The following is a 16,936-nucleotide window of genomic DNA, read 5'->3' as shown; positions in this document are numbered from 1 at the left end:
AAAGTGATCGGACGCCTTTGTTCTTTATGCAAGTGTTCTCAATTTATACTATGAAATCAAATAATAAGATCAGGAATGAGAGTATGAAGTAAAAAGAAAAATAATTTTCATAGTCCCTAGAATTTTATATTACTATTTTTGCCTCTTTATAACATTTTATTTATTTTATTCAAAACTTATGTAATTTCGGAGGTGTAAGTATATATTTTTTATAGTACATAAAGTGTAAATGTTCAACTTCTTCATCATCCTCATCTAGATGTACATCATTGTTCAAACTATAGTATGAATCATCATCCACCCATTCATTTTCGTTCATCAAACTATCGTCTGATGTCATCCCTAAAGATCTGTATAATTCCTCCCTAACTTCAGTTGTATTCATATTTTTTTGGAGAAGTGATCGAGTAGAGAAGAATAGGAAAAAGAATTAGCAGGATTCCCTTAGCAGTACTAATGCTACGTAAGAATAAGAATGCGTTGTATGAGTTGGAATGAAGAAAAAGTAGTGTCGCAATGCGACTTTTCATATTCTAAGCCTAAGAATATGTGTTCTACTTGAATTGTAATTTTAGGAAATGACAAACACTTTGATACATTTTTTCTTTATTTTAAACTAAAAGGTTAGTATAGTCTTTGTACGTTTTTGACCAAATTCTGGCCACATTTTTCTGGCTGTTTAGCAGCTCTCATCATATAAATATATCCATGCATATGGTTGAACATTGAAAAACACAATAATATAGATTAATGGATCTAATTTTTTCATATATATCATTTAAAAACATAACATAATCTCAAAATTAAGTCATAAAATTAGATCTTCCCAGACCAATTCTTTCAGCAAATGTAGGAGCCAACAACTTCAAATGAAATATTAATTAGTGCAATATATCAATAGGATTAGTGTTGTGACATTTTCAATGGATATGGGTCCTTATCTACTTGTAGCTCTCTATATATTATTAAATTAACATTAATTAATGATGAGATGAAAATGTAAACTCCAACGTTTCACCATCAAATGCACTCACATTTCATCATCAATGCTAATACCACTTTGCGTGCGTATTAATCTGTTTTCCTGTTCATTTTTATTTGTTTACTATCTTAAAAATAAATATTTATTAAAATATTATTTCATATAATAAAACTATCATACTATTTATTACTATTTTTTTTTAAATGTGTTAATTTAATATTGAACAAACAAAAATAAACAGAGAAATCAAATACGTTATCTTAGGCTAGTTGACGATTTCCAACATTTCGTTGTTCTTGTTTGATCAACTAATTACCAACCAATTTAAGTCACCATAAACATCTTTATTGGTACGACTCATAAAAAAAAATCACATAACAATGGAGTAAATATTTATATCTCTTAATGTACAATGTTTTTACTCTTTTTCGTCAGATTAGCCATCATTAATCATTATTGATGGTCGACTTTAGCAATGGGTGATATATCTTAATTTAATTAAGGGAAAAAAGTCTGAAATATATCCGAATTTTGATCGAAATTGCTGTATATCGAACTTTGGAAAAGACCTTTTACCCTGCACTATTTAATAGTGTATTTTAAAGGTATATATGTGTCCACGTAGATATCATAAATATTGCATTATTATAAATAGTAATGTATCCACATGGACACATATATATCTTTAAAATATATTATTAAATAATGCAGGGATAAAAAGTCCTCCATAAAATTTGGTATCATAACATAATAATTCTAGAACATAATTCATAAATACAATATAGTCATATACGTGGATTTTCTGGAGTGGTCCTTCATAAAGTTATTACCATCTTTATAAGAGAACAAAAGTGGGATATTAATTAGTAATAATATAATATTTTGGAAATGAAGGTCAATTTCACATGAACGTACTATTTTAATTTATTCCATTTTATTGGCTTATTTGCTGCTCTGTGTGAAAGCGTTCTCTTCTTGTCTCATCCTTTAAGTCCCATCCATCATGTGAACTTATAAAAAATTTAAACTGAATAAATAAAATTGAGCATCTATTTATTAATAGTGTTTGCAATAAATTTTAAAGTGATAGAAAATAAATTGCAATCACAATAAAATAAGATCTGAAGAAACGTGAATATATTGATAAATATGCGGGTATAATTCTGTTCCTTCCTTGATTCTACTCTCCTAAGATTTATCCATGATTTGAGGGTAGTGACGTATTTCTCGAACTAGGATGATTTAGATTTGACCTGAATATTCCATCAACTTATGGAATATTCGAGATCTTGAACTTTAAAAATATCCAGGAGTTCATGGGATATTTGAGATGTCTTTTAAGCGAATTTAGTACATTTTATATAGACATAAACTAAGATTTAGGGTTTAGTAGCCTCCAAGATTTCTAATTGAAACTGAACACACCTTTTAGAGTCTCAATTCAAATTGAACACGTCTTATAGAATCCTCAAAATCTCAATGTCTACAAATATATACGTTGGATAAGTAATATTGAACGGACCTTGGGGAGTAAAATGATTTAGTTTAAAATATGTTCAAAATTAATAGGATTAGTTAGTTGGATGTTGAAATAACAATAAATTATATTCTTGCACGTCACAAATACCCATCTGCCAAACCCTATGCTTTTAATGCACATTAACTTATCCAGCTACAAGGAGACTTCCAAAATAAAATTCATAAAATAATCTTTTCGTTCATTTTTAATTGTTATAGATTCATAGTTTTCTTTTTATAGTTTAACGATAAAACATTTTGATTAACAATTTACGATATATTTATTCATCATATTGATATGTATAAAATTGCAATTTATAGTACTTTTTGTGTAGTATTTGAATATCTAATTTTTTGTTTAAACTGTCAAATTAATGTAATCTATTTTAACTTTGAAAATTAGTCAAAACGATTTTCAAATCGCAATATGACAATTAAAAGTGGACGGAGGGAGTAGTTATTTTTCAATCCCTATCATTGAAAAAATGATCATTACCATAGCGTTTTAGTGGATATTTAGTTTTCTAGAAGTATTTATTTTTGAGTTGAAAATGATATTTGGAAATTGAAGCTATTTTTGAATTTTGCAAGTGATTTAAGAGTAAAAATTGCGAAAATAATTGTTTGGAGTTTTTAAATTCATGATAATTATTAATTTTTTTATGTCCAAACGGTTTTTTTGAAATGAAATTTCGAAAAAAGGGTGAAGACTATCCATGGGTAAAGGAACACTTAAGTTTTAAATAAATAGTTAGTACTAATTGTTTTATAATTTTTGAAACCAATTAACCCGTGTTATTACCACGAACGACTTCGTCTATCTATATTAATCACGGCCCTATAGGACTGCTATAGGTTGCTACTTGTTTTAATTTTATTAATTGATGGTTGAATTAATTGTACCTACTTGAAATTAAAGTTGCAGTTCTAGATATTGCAATTCTACCTAAAGTTATACACTGTTATCAATATTAATTGTTATTAGGGATGGCAAAATGAGTAATTTATATGAGTATTTATTTAAATTATTCATAAAATAGATAAATAATAATAATTTAATTTACAACATTTTCAAAAATAAATAAATTTATAAAGCTTGATCAAATACGCTATAAATTCACACCACCCATAGGGTTGCGTATCGGTCGGTTCGGTTCGATTTTGAAGTTTATCGATTTGACTTATTGGTTGTCGGTTTGTAGAGATACTAAACCGTTATAGAACCATTAAGATATTGACTTGTTGGTTCGTTATGAATTCGGTTATCGGTTTAACCGTTAAGATCTGACAAAAAAAATCATTGCAAATCACTTAGAAACAAGGTGACAAACCAAATGAATCATGCAAATGAGTTCTCTAAGTTACATCTTGCTTAAAAACAAATATTCTTACACCGTAGAATAACCAAGAGTTTGAGTCAACCAGAAATAAAAGTAGGAAACCAAATTTTAAGTCAAGGACTTTATATACAAAACGGTATAAATATAATTATTTAATTTACTGTTGGGTTATCAGTTAACCGGTTAAAAAAAACTTCAAACCATTAAAAATCGATAATCCGATAACAAAAAAAAATCAAAACCGCTAAACCAATAACCCATTACTGATAAATTAGTAACTTTTTTCGATTCGGATTATTAATTTTGGTTCATTTTCGACGGCTCTACCCACATTTCATTATCAAATTTAATACCACTGGCGTACATATTATGTCCCCTTTGTTAGGCTAGTTGACCACGTCGTCCTCAATGTTGATCAACAATTAAACTTATCAGACATCTCTTTTTTGGTACAACTAATTAAACAAAATCACATAATAATATCTAAAATATTATGTCTATCTCTGTTAGGTACATAATATTACTCATCCTTTTCCCAAATCAGCTTTTATAAGTCAGATTTAGTTATTATATATATGTATCTAGCTAGGATAAAATTTCACTATCAGAAATTAAAATAAGGAATTAATGGCAGACAAAATTTTATAGCTAAACAATAAAAATCTCATATTAATTTTATTTAACTGTAAATTAGCAATGAAGTATTAAGAAAATTTAATTAGCTATGAATTAGTTGAAGATTATCGACATATTTCATAGCTGAATTCATGTTTTCTAATTGTAATCCAAGATGTAAGTACAATGTCATATATATATAATATTTATTTATTTGTTTTATTTTTTGTTGGGAGTGGTCCTTCAAAGTTACATCATTATATCTTTAAAAGTGGGACATGAAGTGATGAAGAATATATTTTGGGAATGAATAAGGTCATCTTCACATGGACGTATTGTTTTAATTTCTTTAATTTCATTGGCAATATTGCTATGTGAAAATGTTTCTCTTGTCTCATCTTATAAGTCTCATCCCTCATCCAGCCTGGAAATTATATTACATTTTTTTATTTTCCACAAAGATCCATTTGATCTTGATAAATACGATATTTCTAACCACCCGATATATAGAGAGGAGAAGAACGTAACTATCCAATCGGAATCATAATTTTAAAAACATTTTCAACAAGTAATAGTATTTGTTCGATGTTGAAACAACAATAAATTAGATTGTTGCAAGTTGCAAGTTGCAAATAATACCCCATATTCCAAACCCTATGTTTTTAATGCACATTCTCCAACCATGCCAGCTGCATGGAGACTTTTACTATAAATTCATAAATAGATATTTTCAGTTCTTGTAATTAAAGAATAATTATTAATATAGAGTTTCAGATTTTAAAATATTATTGATAATATCTTAAAATTTAAAAGTCCACGATAAATAATTATTTTTCATTTTCAGAGATCGAACTAAATTATTGGCATAATACATATATTGGACCCTAAACTTGGCTTCAAATTTTAACTTTGACCTCCAACTTTCAAAGTGCACAAACATACACTTTAACTATCCAACTTTTAAATAAATAAACACATGATTTTTGCAGCCAAAGAGCGTGAAATGCAAACGCTCCAACGTGTATTAGTGAGCCACTCAATGGCTGCCAACTAATTAAATATTTTACACGTCAGTTTAGAACTAAAAAAAATCAAAATTAATTCCTCCTAATGGTTTTTAGAGCTTGGAGCTTAGAGGTTTGTTGATGGCTGGCTTCTTGGTTTAGGTGTTTGTGGTTGTTGGGTCTGTTTTCATGGGGTTTGGGGGGTCATTTGGATTCTTGCCAGAGATGGCGGATCGATGGGTTTGGGGTTGGGTATTTGGTGGGTTTAGCGAGCTTGAAGCTTGTTCGCTTCATGGGTTGTGCCCCGGTGTGAGGAAGAAGGAGAACGGCTGGGTATTTGGTGGCGTTTTGCCTGAAAAAGAAGAAAATGAATGGAGGTTTTGGGTTGCCAGAAATTGGCCGGAATCCGGGGGGTAGAGTTGTCATTTTAGCATTTTTTTTACTGTTGTGGGACTCGAAAATTACTCCTAACTCGCGCAGAATACGTGCACATCACGCGTTTTGCCAAGTAGGATTCGCGTGTTTATTTATTAAAAGGTTGGATAGTTAAAGTGTCTGTTTGTCACTCAATGGCTGCCAACTAATTAAATATTTTACACGTCATTTTAGAACTAAAAAAATATAAAATTAATTTTAATTTATATACAAGAATCAAAATTAATTCCTCCTAATGGTTTTTAGAGCTTGGAGCTTAGAGGTTTGTTGATGGCTGGCTTCTTGGTTTAGGTGTTTGTGGTTGTTGGGTCTGTTTTCATGGGGTTTGGGGGGTCATTTGGATTCTCACCGGAGATGGCGGATCTGATGGGTTTGGGGTCGGGTATTTGGTGGGTTTAGCGAGCTCGAAGCTCGTTCGCTTCACGGGTTGTGCTCCAGTGTGAGGAAGAAGGAGAACGGCTAGGTATTTGGTGGCGTTTTGCCTGAAAAAGAAGAAAATGAATGGAGGTTTTGGGTTGCCAGAAATTGGCCGGAATCCGGGGGGTAGAGTTGTCATTTTAGCATTTTTTTTACTGTTGTGGGACTCGAAAATTACTCCTAACTCGCGCAGAATACGTGCACATCACGCGTTTTGCCAAGTAGGATTCACGTGTTTATTTATTAAAAGGTTAGATAGTTAAAGTGTCTATTTGTGCACTATGAAAGTTGTAGGTTAAAATTAAAATTTGAAGCCCAGTTCAGGGTCCAATATATGTATTATGCCTAAAATATTAGAGAAGACTTCGCTATCCGTATTAAACATGCATGGCCCCATAGGACTACTATAGGTTGCTACTTGTTTTAATTTTATTGTTGTTGAATTAATTAATTGTACCTGCATGAAATTAAAGTTGCAGTTTTAAAATTGCAAATACCTAACACAATTTATTTGTTGACTTATAATAATTAATCATACTAAGAATCTGTTTGACATTGCTGCTAAAAATTATTTATTTTTAAAAACACTTTTTTTAAAATAGCTTTCAGAAAAGTGTTTTTCAAAAAAAGTAATTTGTGTATGACAAATTCATTTGAAAAGTGCTTTTATTAGCAATTTGTGTTTGACTAATTTTCTTTAAAAAGTGTTTTTGAGAGTCAGATTACGAAAAAGGACAAGTATCAACATGATTTTAATATTAAGATTTTTTATAGAGAGAAACTATTTTAAACATCTAATACAGAAACTTTAATTACATTTTTAATTTAATTATTTAAAATTTACATATTCAAATTTTCAATTGATATTGTACGTAGATAAATATTGTTGAGAAATATTTAAAAGAGGAATCTTTGTGTTATTTGTTACCTATATTTTTGGATTCAATCTTAGCTATTATTCTTTTTTATAAAGTTATAATACTCTCAAGTTTTAAAAAATTAAAATTAAAATAAAATAATACCTAAATTAAGAAAATATTTTTTTTGTCATTTGTTACTTTTTTTGGAGGGTCTAAATCTTTATTTTTTCACTTTTTTATCTTACAAAAATATCGTTGTTACTTTTATTTCTAATTCTGTAAAATAATACATAAAGTAATATATACACTATAATATATAAAAATAATAATATAAAACATAAATAAAATAAAAAGAAAAATTCTTGAATAAAAATCGACCAAACTTATGAGATATGTTAATTAATTTATAAGGGATATATTGATAAATATGTATATATGTAAGGGATATTTTAGTCTTAAAAAAAATAAATTTTCTATTTCTGCTTCTGTTTTTTTAAAAAAAACAGAAATATTTAGCTTATTCCCAACCGTAGAATTTTTTTTTTTTGCTTCCATTCAAAAACAGTTTTAAAAATTTGTCAACACTTAATTTCTAATAATAAGTGTTTTTTGCTAAAAAAAAAATAAAGGCTCCCAACCGCATTGCCAAATAGGCTATAAAATTCTTATTTCAAGTGTTTTTTTACTTCATTGACATTTAAGATCTAACCTACTCCAAAAATTAGAAGGAAAATTAAAATAAAACAAAGAAAATAAATTATGCTTATCTTTATTATTATTATTATTCCTCTAGGTTACACAAACTGTCTTCATTTATCGATTTTTTACGCGATATAAGTTATATTTTCATATTATAATATAACACGAATTATGTCACTTAATTCCTATAGAATTGATATCGATAGAAACAAAAGTTCAGTCCAAAACCTATAAGTTAGCCTTAATAGATATAATTTAGTTCCTACCAAATTCATATCGATTGAGGCAAAACTTCAATTTTTGAACCTATAAGTTATGTCATAAAATGCATAACTTAATTCCTACAAAACGTATGCCGAGCAAAGTAAAGTTCTCCAAATTTATGCTAACAAAATTAGGTTATAGAAATACTACATAACTTAAGTCGCATTTATAACTTTATTCTTACGAAACTTATGTCGTACAAGGTAAGAATTGCCTAATGAAATTAGGCAATAGATAAGGTGCTTTGGTCCATAATTTTTCGTTAAATGAGTAAAGGAAGCAAAAATTAAAGACCATTATAATTGAAGACCAACACAAAATTGGAGGGCAATCTATGCAAGAACTTCAAAAGAGATTCTTCTAGTGTAGGCTCCAATAAAAAAGTTACGTATTCAGTTTTTAATGGAGATAATTGTTGTTTTGTGTATAAATAAACTAATATATATAAATTTCATAAACTCGGTATCTGCATTTAAGAAAATGATTTAAATTATGTGCACATATAATTGAAAATGAAGTGTCACGTTGTAAAAATGATGCTCATGCACTAAACTTCCACTATTATTTTTAGTTCATGAAAACAAATACAAAAACAAAAACAAAAATTTAGCATTGTATGTGAATGAACTAATAGTAATAGTTATGATACACTAGAAAATAGCAAAAATACAGAAAAACACACAGCTTTTATTCACGTGGATTTATAATTAACAAACAAATAACACCCAAAGTTATGATTTTTTTTTTCTTTTTTTGTTCACAAGTCACAACCATCAATGTTTATAAAAAATATGTCATTCAGGCAACTGTTTCAACTATGTTTGTGATTTTTCTCATCACCTTATGTACATAATTTGTTAGCCCTCCAAACTACAGGAACAATGGAATTCTCCATAGAGAAGTTTGTTCATTAACATTAGGGAGAAATATCAACTACCTTCATCCATTTTGAGCTAACTTTTGTAAGTGGGATACATCAGGTTTAAATTCAACCCTCACTGACTGAACGGGTTGCGCTCTTGGACAGAAGTAGATCTTTCAAATCTTTGTAAGTTTTGAGCTCCTCCAACGCATCGGATGACTTTCTACTAATGAAAAATCCAGATGCAGTGCTAAGTTCTCCATCCAGTTCAGTCTTTATGCTATTCGAGGTATAACAGCTAGAATCTTGGCGCAAAGGAGGAGCAGTTCTCAGCATGTGAACAAGAGCACCTACAGCTGCATCTTGGGATTTTCTGGTTGTTGCAGATGCCTGAGAAGAGATTTCTGAACCTTTTCTCCCATCAAGGATCTCACTGCATAACAATGACATAAAAGTTGAGTTGAAAATCCAATGGTGCGTAAGAAGTTAAGACACAAGCTGAACTCAGTGCCTGCTGTCTGTTCGGCAGTTACTGAGAGGTTCATTTTTATTCAATATCAGAACCCAAGGGATATAAAACATCTATGTTTCTCGGACACAGGTGCGGGTAAAAAAAAGGATGGGGATCTAGACCTTGAATTTGCCATCACCTAAATTTTAAGATGCAGGGATACGGGTAGGAGTATGGGTATGGATGTTAGGAAGCAACAAATAACAGTATATTATGACATATATATGCACATTTTTCAACAATTATTGATGTCATTAAATTAAAGCTAGTATGATTGATTTTTGTATTCACTTCAAAATTTTGTTCATAAGTTATACCGTATAGTAGCAAGCTGTTTCATATATATGTGTGTGTGTACTAAGCTCAAAATTAAACCAAATGCCCAATCAACCTCCAGTTTTTGGTCATAGATGTCAAAGCACTCAATTTAGGTTGACGAAATCAAATAGCACCCACACCCAAATAGTGTCGGATCGACATGAGTGCAACAAGGATTTTGAAGGATCTGAGCAACATAGTAAAGCAGATAACAACTATTTAAAAGCCAATCTCATTCAAAATGGATCTCAAGTCCTGCCACTTCAGTGAATTTTCATTTCCTCCATCCAGTGCTCCCTCCCTTCCTCAAGTGAAGAAACACAAACTATGACAAATTCTGTGCCTGCTGTCTTTGGCAATTACTAAAAGATCCATTTTTCTTTCCCTCCCTCCTTCGCTCCACTCACTCACCAACTTTAATGCAGAAAAATTTCTCTGTGTACTCATTTCAACTTCAATTACCTCCTGTTTTCTGCATATTCAACTCCAAAAAGTACTCTCATGATCCCCCATAATCCTCCAAAACGACTAACAAAACACTATAGAAACCAATTGTTATAGTGGATATAGAGGCAGCAATTCCCACAAACCTAGGATCCATGAGATCTCGAAGCTCCAGATAGAATCTATGATAGCGAACAAGTGACCTTCTAAAGGAAAAATATCAAGTCTTCCCTTTGCTCCATTGAAAACGAAGGGGCCAGACTGTGCACTAACTTTAAAGCATAAAGGGGTATCTCAAAGTGATCATGACAAATGTGATTCATATGTGGCCTTCAATAGTGTGTTATTGCAATGGATATGAAGAATAAGTTCTTATAAATGGCGAGTATTGTGGCTTATGTTTGTTTGTGTACAGAAGGTCAATGGGGCATACAAGTAATTATTTTTGGGTGATCTCCCATTTCTGAATGATCTTATATGATTCTGTCCCAAATCACCATCTCAAGTAATCTAGTTTAAACAGAGTACTAGAAACTTCAAACCAATGAAAGCAACCCAAACACCAACATAAAGCTGGTTTTCATAATTGGCCTTTCACACTCTTAAATCCAACGAGTTTTGAAGGCTCTTAGTTTCCTGGCTGAGAACCCAGTCTCAAATCCGGCTCTCTTGGCATTTGTAACAAGAACATATGAACAAGAAAAAGAAATAGAAAATAGTGAACAATTAGAAGGATGATGAAGAACCTAGTAGAGTAAAGAAGAATTAGGGACTCGAGATAAAGTCTGTTAAGCCGACTGGAAAGACTCGTGTAAATCTCAATATCATGCATATCAAAGTATCACATGTTGTAAAAGCCACTCATCAGGAAAAAAAAAGGCACGCTTAAGGCGATTGGGAGTTCCACCAATTACACTAAACAAAATAAAATTCCAATCCTTCATCTGCTAACCTAGTTGCTGTTTTTCTAATAGTACAGGTCAAAGGACTGCTTCCAGTGACTCATTACCTGTTTCAACATCATATCTTGCTCTATTGAGCCGAGGCAAATCTTTCCATTGTTCCTAGTGAAGTACTCAATCTACTCACAGCTCTCATCCTATGAATAATTTTTGGAGTTATCACCAATCGTCACATCCATACTATATACATTTTTTTTTTGATGACAAGGGAAACCAACAGCCGCTACCCTTTGGGTGCGCACAGGGTTTTACCCCTGCTCCTATGCAATAGCTCGCAAACCACATAGGAGAGGTAACCCGCACTAGGCAATCCCGGTGCGACGAGCTCGACCCAGAAGGCAAACCCCTTGCTTTCGCTGGCAAGGAGTTTCGAACTTGAGACCTCCAACATGGAAGTCCCAAGCCCAAACCACTGGGCCACCCCAAAGGGTATCCATACTATATTGTGCTACAAATATATTCATTGTCCACTGCCTAAGTTTATGGCAGAAGCAATGGCTCATCCTCGTTGGTGTCAGGTTATGATTGAGGAAACTGATTGTTTTACATGATAATGGTACCGTGAAATAACTCTTTTTTAAATAAAATCTAGGAGATAACTCCTTTATCTCAGGGTAAAACTATAATTGGATGTTGGTGGTGACTAGTGAAAACACTGAATAATCAATGTGAGACAAGATCAGAAAGTTGGCTACCTAAAGCTCGACCTGTTGCCAAAGAATACACCAAACATATGATCTTCATTGTGATGAAATTTCCTCTCCGGCTGCTAAAATTGCATCAGTTGGTTCTATTGGTCTCTTTATTTATTACTTTTTTGTGTAGGTGTTCTGCTGGTACCTTTATTAGTTGGACATATTTGGGAGGACAACTATTCTGCCCCACCCATGAGTAAATATTTCATAGTAGCCTCATTAGACCGTACATCTTACAACGGTTTGGAGAGAAAAAATTGATGGACTTGAATCTACTTAATTTAAATCACAAATGAAGAGCTTAACCTTGGATTTTCTAGCAACTTATTCATTAATCATTTCATACAGCAAAGAGGAAAAGACTGCTCGAATTCTCCCTAAAAGATCTTTTTACATATCAACTATTGAAGGCAAAAAGTAACTTCAAGATACTTTGCAACTGACATGTCTCCCTTGAGATAAGTTACATCAAATGCTCAACTTTATGTCCTACCAGCAGCCAATTTCTAAACAATGTCTAACATGTTAAACAACAACTACAAAGCCAACACACTGGCCCAGGAGAACCAACTTACTAAAAGACGGACACAAGACTGCAAGAGGAACTTCATGCAACACTAATGTAAAGAGTTTCAGTTCACAAGAAGAATTCTCCAAAAATACAGAAGAGTAGCAAAGTTACCTGGCTTGAGAATCGGAAGTGTCGACATCATCAACAATAAAAGGACAGGAAAAATCACAGACATCCAAGTCATCTTGAAAAGATAGTCTGCTAGAACTTCTAGAAAATATACGTGGCGAACCACTTGAAGATAGCAAACCAGAGAACCGTCCAGAATCATCTCTAACATCTCTGGAAATCTGGAAAGGAAGAATAAGAGAGATTATCAGTTATGCTCTAGATGCTACCAATGTGGAGAGGAGGCAGAGATAATCAATCATCTCTTTTGCACTGTAAACTGACTGTACAACTATACAGGATATTCATCAACCTAAGGGGTATAATGTGGAGTATACCAAGGAACATAGTTGATGTTCTAGAATGGAATTACAGAAAAGGTATTAACACAATCCGGAAAGAGATATGGAGGGTTGTCCCGGCTTGCATATGGTGGACAATTTGGGAAGAGAGAAATCATAGATGCTTAGAAGATAAAGTAGGTCATATCCAGAAGATAAAATGAAGTCTTTAGTCCTTTTTTATTTTGGTGTAAAGGAGAATGTTTAGAAAATCATGAAACAATTTTTTGATGTTTTAGATTCCTTCTGAGAAGACATAGGAGTTGTTGTTTTGACAATCTCCTCTGTTATAATGGATGACTACACAGATTTGGCTAGTCAATATATCAACACCCAAATATGTTATCTTCTCAAAAAAAAAGGAAAGGAAGAATACAAACAAAAGTTGGAAGGTTAAAAAATGGATTAACTAAGTACAACGTTTGTAATAAAAGTATGAACATGGAAGTGCACAAGCATGCCTAAAGTATGGAATAACAACACATTTTTCTGACTAAAAATTGCTCACCTTTTGTCCAGGACTGGTAGTGCCGATATTCGATTCAAGAGTCCTCAGTGGATCCATTTTCCTGAATGACCTGATACCTGAAGGGGATTCTTGGGATGATGAATCATGCTTTATACTTCTGGGAGACATTGGAGGAAGTGAATGCCTGTTCGGATCAGACAAATTAGGAGATAGGTATCTGGAACTTGTACCCATCATTGGATGAGGGATACTGACGGGGCCAGATCCAGAACGCAAACGAGTCTGCCCAGGATTTGCACCTGACAGATATGTTGGTGGCGATGGAGATGGAGAAGGTGAAAATGGAGGTGAAAGCTGGTATTCATCAAAGCTCGTTGCTTTGTGGTGAATGGGCAGTCTGTTGTTAGGTGAAACCCTGTGTCCATGTACATCACTGGGTGAAGATGAAAGCTCATGTGGTGGCCGGTACAAAGGTGGAGATCCTACATATGGCTGTGTCCGAGGTAAAGAAGGTGACGTGAGGAAACCACTTGTCCAACTGTGTGGGCGCTGGAAAGGTGATGAAGAAGATGAATGTGTCCCTCTCGACGGAAATGATGTAGGGTGTCCACCCTTATCAGATGAGGTGGATGGAAATGACCTCATCGGGTCAGCAAGAGGACTGCCTACATAATCTGTAATGATCTCAGGTGGAAAGGATGCAGCAGTCTCCAGGTTAAAGTTCGACAGATCTTCACGATATGTCACAGATATACAAAGACGACCCTGCTGGGCATCAACTGGAGTAAAAGTATAGTGCTTCATCAACTCCTCCTCTACCCTGGAGAATGGAGCACTAAATGAAGAGACTTTGTAAATGATATCAAAGTCACAGCTCTGACTTGATGAAAGTTTCCTGAAGGCCTTGAATGCAGGAAGGAGTCTCATCATTGAATAAAGGGCGCGGAGCAGTATAATTGATTTCTTGTATGTTTTCTTATAAGACGAATCACCAATTTGAGGAACCATTGTCCTCATATACTCATATTGTACAACCCACCTCTCTATAATGGTTTCGGTATATGCCCCTGCAATACCTGAACTATGCTCCGACAACGAACTATGTTTCTCTTGAACAATTATTATGTCTATTATCATTGGTTCCATCAAATTTCTATGCCAAAAATTCAAATTATCCAGAACAGCAGGCCGATCTCCCAACACCAAATTGAACCACTTGTCACTCTTTTTCACTTCCCCACTACGTCCACAAGGGCGTATAGAAGGAACTCTACAGTCCATAACAATATGCAAGGTTTTCAGCAGAAATTGAGCAAGTATCTGTTCAAACCTTCCATATTCACCTTGTGGGTTACTCTGAAAGTCCATTTAATATACCCCCAAGCAAATATCAACCTTATATTCTCTCAACCATACGCCACAATAAATCATACATGACAACAGCAATGATCTGCTACAGATATGTAACAAATTTCAAACAATGTTTAGAACAACACACCCCATTAAAATCTAAAAGTAACTCAACTTACACAAATAGTCAAATACCCATATCTCAGATATAATTATAAGTAATTCTACAGCTTCAATGAAGTGGTGAGAACCCTAATGTCTCAGGTTCAAAACTCATTGAAAAACAAAAAAAAAAAACAATAAGTGATTCTTCCATCTGTCCTAACCTTGGCAAACAAAATTACCTGGCGTGTGGCAGGTATCCCGTGGAATTAGTCGAGCTGCGCTAAAGCTAGCCCGGACACCACGGTGTAAAAAAAAAATAAAAAATCTACAGCTTCATTTACATCCAACAAGATATACAGGAGCATACAGAAAAAATTCAAAATTCCCCCAAAAAAAAAAACTACTTTAGTGTGATCAACTAATTTTCTTCATCGATTATTACTAATAACTTTTTAGATGCAGATCTTAACATCAGTGAAAAGGTAACATAATGTTGAAAAATAGGACCAAAATTCAAACGACTGCTAGTTGGAAATAAATAAGCGATTGAACTGAATTGGATTGAAATTGAGTAATGAGAATTGAGAAGAGATTTGATGAAGCTAAGAAAAAGAAGGATCAAACTTACTTGAGAGAAGAAAATATAAGGATTAGCAACGAAGAGAGAAAACCTCAGACTTTGAAGCAAGCGAAAGAGAAGAGAGATTGCGTAGAACACCGAGACTCGCCGGCTCTACAGAGAAGAAGAAGAAGGAGAAATGATCGAAATGGTCCTTTTACTTATGTGGTCGGACTATTTTAGTCCTTACTATGTACTACGTAATCGAATGAGAGAAGTATTAAAAACACATTAAATTAGGCGTAAATAAGTGTTAAAAAATTATTAAATTTAGAGCAAATTATTTGTTTTGTCTTTTGAACTATTGATAGTTTTAAAACTACTTCTCTATTTGACTAACTAAACTTAGATACACCCTTAATCTGTCATATGAAATGACAAGTGTTCTCAAACTTTTATAGGAGCATGGGGTTCTTAAAAAGGCTGATTAGGGGTGTATCTAAGTTTAGAGGAATTTCGGGGTGTAACTCACTCCTAAATTTGATGGGAATTTCGGGATGTAATTCACTCATGTTGTAAAATCGAGAATGTATTTAAGTTTAGTTAGTCAAATCAAGAGGTGTTTTCTTAACGTTGTCAAATAGTTTGGGGATGAAACTAATAATTCACACCAAATTTGAAGGTATTTATAATATACTTCTCTCTAATCGAAATGATCATTTTAATCTTTCATATATATCAAGTAATGAAAAATGGACATTAATTATCTTTAACTAATTATTTACATAAGGAAAATAAAAATTCTTCTTCTTTTCTCACCACTATCGTGTGCGTTTGCAATAATAGAATATACATTTTTCTTGTTTTTTTTATAATATAAGTTTTGTTCTTACAATAAGAGATACATGTATAAGTTATAATTTCAAAGAAAAAAATATACATTAATTATTGATACAAGAATTTTCATTAAAAATATCAAAAATTGACCTTTCAACATATAAAAGTTAGTTATAGCCGAAAATTTTCACTTTAAATCTTTATGTTTTTATACAACTTACATGGGTTGATGGTTATATTTAATAGATTTTTACTAATATTGTTGTTTTAAGATTTAAAACTAAAATGATCACTTTTTTCATACATTAAAGTCAATTTCAGTTATGTGCTATCTATATACTATTAAGAACTAAAATCACTTTTTCATACATTAACTATAATTTCAGCTATATAATACGTATATGATATAACGGACTAAAATAGTTTGATCCTTATACATTAAGAAATATTTTAATTATTTTCTTGAGAGAAGATTATGCATATACATATTCGTGGGTCCACTCTTCTCTTTTCATGTTTCACTCATTTCTAATTAGAGTATTATTTGTTGCATAAACATAAAACCTCAAAAAAAGTATTTTTTATTGAAGATTTAACTTAAAGTTTAACTTTATCGAGTTATTCGGTAAAATATTTATTACACAATTAAATTACTTAAAATCAGTTGTAA

General features: G+C 32.3%; 1 protein-coding gene across 2 annotated transcripts; it reads right to left on the bottom strand.

The window, feature by feature from the left end:
- Nucleotides 1-8,801: 8,801 nt before the first annotated feature.
- LOC102599050 (autophagy-related protein 13a) lies at nucleotides 8,802-15,633 on the bottom strand. Of its 2 annotated transcripts, none has more exons than XM_006347485.2 (4): nucleotides 15,499-15,633; nucleotides 13,455-14,868; nucleotides 12,609-12,787; nucleotides 8,802-9,429 (listed from the first exon to the last, which is right to left on the bottom strand). In XM_006347485.2, the coding sequence occupies exons 2-4, from the start codon at nucleotides 14,781-14,783 to the stop codon at nucleotides 9,123-9,125; spliced, it is 1,815 nt and encodes a 604-aa protein (XP_006347547.1). In that variant the 5' UTR covers nucleotides 14,784-14,868; nucleotides 15,499-15,633; the 3' UTR covers nucleotides 8,802-9,122. The 2 variants fall into 2 exon arrangements, with proteins under 2 accessions (XP_006347547.1, XP_006347548.1); XM_006347486.2 differs by having other exon boundaries at nucleotides 13,455-14,865.
- Nucleotides 15,634-16,936: the final 1,303 nt, after the last annotated feature.

Source organism: Solanum tuberosum, unplaced genomic scaffold (assembly GCF_000226075.1).
Source record: "Solanum tuberosum cultivar DM 1-3 516 R44 unplaced genomic scaffold, SolTub_3.0 scf00093, whole genome shotgun sequence".
NCBI classification, from domain to species: Eukaryota; Viridiplantae; Streptophyta; class Magnoliopsida; order Solanales; family Solanaceae; genus Solanum; species Solanum tuberosum.
The sequence above is the reverse complement of the archived record's forward strand: the minus strand, read 5'-3'. Positions and strand labels throughout refer to the sequence as shown.